This window comes from Montipora foliosa, chromosome 7 (assembly GCF_036669935.1).
Source record: "Montipora foliosa isolate CH-2021 chromosome 7, ASM3666993v2, whole genome shotgun sequence".
NCBI classification, from domain to species: domain Eukaryota; kingdom Metazoa; phylum Cnidaria; class Anthozoa; order Scleractinia; family Acroporidae; genus Montipora; species Montipora foliosa.
The window spans coordinates 22,598,946-22,601,445 of record NC_090875.1 but is presented as its reverse complement, the minus strand read 5'-3'; the positions used below and the strand labels follow the sequence as shown (position 1 = coordinate 22,601,445).

General features: G+C 40.9%; 1 protein-coding gene across 1 annotated transcript in view; it reads left to right on the top strand.

The window, feature by feature from the left end:
* Positions 1-409: 409 nt before the first annotated feature.
* LOC138011371 (solute carrier family 35 member E3-like) overlaps positions 410-2,500 on the top strand; it is a 7,971-nt gene continuing 5,880 nt past the window's right edge. The window contains exon 1 of the mRNA XM_068858341.1: positions 410-1,071. Coding sequence (XP_068714442.1) covers positions 694-1,071 — 378 coding nt within the window. The 5' untranslated portion in view covers positions 410-693. The remainder of the gene's footprint in view (positions 1,072-2,500) is intronic.

Below are 2,500 nucleotides of genomic sequence, written 5' to 3'. Positions count from 1 at the left end.
GAAACATTCGCGGAGGTTCGCAAATGATGTGGCTTTAGCTTTGCGTGAAAAAATCGCGGCTGGGATGGATTTTCGAGTCGCAAACCGCCTCTGAGCTGACAACGGTCGAAATCTTAGTGTGCAGCCTTGACTTCGTCTCAAAACATTGAAAACACGGACTTCCGAAACGGTAAAATAAGCTCCAAAAGGCAAAAGAATACACCAGAGGTGAGTCATTTTTATTCATTTTATTGAATGAACGTTAAATTGAGCATTTTTTAGGCTTCATAATCGACGGTATTTTATTTCCCATACAAAGTCTTATAACGCGTTTAAATTCTCAACGGCTGTCTGTAGCGACGCGAGCTTGGGCTTGGACACGGAATAACCACCAAAACACCCTACCAGTCTCCACGCGAGAACTTTTGGCGGGTCTGAGATTGAAAATGATCGAGTTGTGCAATATGGCGTCCAAATTCACATTATTTTTCATGCTTTACTGTTGATATTTTCTCCTTCATGTGAAAAATTACCGCACCAAATGTGGAGAAAGCATGGGAAAGGAATCAATACGCTCTCAATTCTTTAACATTTCGTGAAGAAACGTGGTTGTAGCCAAGAAGGAATAAGCGAGAAAATACTTCACAGCTTGGCAAGAAAAAGAGCAGTGGACATTTTGTCCTCGTGAAATCAATAATTCATCGACGATTTAAGATGCATAAAGCTGTACTGACACTAGGACTATTAATTAACATATTTTCGTCTATTTGCATCGTTTTCCTGAACAAATGGTTGTATGTACATCATGGATTTCCAAATATGACCTTAACTTGTGTTCATTTCATTACCACCTTCATCGGTCTTCGCTTGTGTGTGTTGTGTGATGTATTTAAACCCAAGCGGCTGTCGTGGCTAAAAGTAGTGCCATTATCATTGGCATTTTGTGGTTTCGTCGTGTTCACAAATCTCAGCCTTCAAAACAACACTGTTGGAACTTATCAGCTGGCAAAGGCCTTAACCACTCCGGTAATAGTGGGAATTCATACTGTGTTTTACAACAGAACCTACTCGATTCAAATAAAGCTAACAGTGGTAAGTATTATTTTACTGTCAACAAGTGATAGAGAATTTAAGAAAGTCTGTCTATTAGAACTTAAGACTTCCTGCTGTTAGAGGTCTCTTGTCTTTTGTGGTTGCTGGGCTGACAAGTACAGGAAAAGAAGGGTGCTTACCATTTAGCCAAATAATCGGGATGGAATGATCGTTGCATAAAGGTAAGCGATTTTCCGAATTTAATGACCAACTGGATGAGTATGGCGCTTACCATTTACTACACAGCATTCCATCCCGCATATTTTACTCAATCTTGTGAGAAAGGGCCTGGAAACGGAAGGATTCTCACAAATGGTAAGAGTATTCGCGAATTCCGTACCGAACGGAAAAAGAGGACTACCTCTGGAGGTTGTCCACAATTTCCGAAAGGATTTTGTGGAAAATTTTTTGGCTAAATAGTAAGCACCCGAGATCTCCGCCATGGGCCGAAAATCACTGTGTTGAGCATGCACCATGTGGGGTGGTTACTAGGCGACCAAATCCTCACATGATAGTTCACATGTTGTGCGAGCTCAGCAGCGGAATTACTGTAAAGGAATGCGCGAGGCACTGCAGGCTCAAGTCACAGTCAGAAAACATGTCACGGGGCATGCGGTTTGAAGAGTGCTATGCAAGGTTGTGAACAGCGGTTGGATCAAAGTGAGTTTAGACCCATGCAGAGGTCTATAATTTTTTCCCGTGCTCATCAGCCAAGCGAATGCAAAAGAAGAGAGACCTTTGCTAGCAGAGAAACTGTAGACATGAAACTATAGTATTTTCCAAGTGAAATACCATCGCAATAATGAAACAAGTTAAACAATTGTGAATAAGTTGTTCAAGGCTGGAATCTTTCAGGCTTCTTTGTATCTGCTTAAGTCGTTTCCTCTCTGGGCCCAGAAAGAAATGTGTAAACTTTTTATGAACCTTTTTCCTAAGGTGCAAAGCTTTAGCATCTGCAGGTGGTGTAAAATACTTTGATTTTTTTTAGGAAAATGGTAGGAAATTATTCCAGTTGAGGGAACAACAGTTGTGAAGAAGATTGAAAAAATCCCTGTTTGAATGGGACTTAAGACTGTGCATTTGATCCACACACTGCTTTATCTATCAAGCTATCTGGGAAAGGGCCAATACTAAGTACTGAGAGTTTTTTATACCTGCGAAGACTCGTTCACTATGTGCAAGTCTCATGTCTGTTGACCAAAGACATTGATTGATCTCATGCATGAAAATGTTCCAATAAATGGCGCTTAATGTTCAGTTTGTGTTTATCAGAAAGCGCTAAAATGTTACGTTTCAGTTTGCATTAGCCTGCTGGCAAGCTGTCCAAAGCAAGGTGCCCTGCCTTGCCTTGGACAGCCTGCCTGCAGGCTAAGTTTGCATTTGAGGTCTTGGAAATAAAGTTTAGTCTTGTGGTTGTTTTAAAAATAAC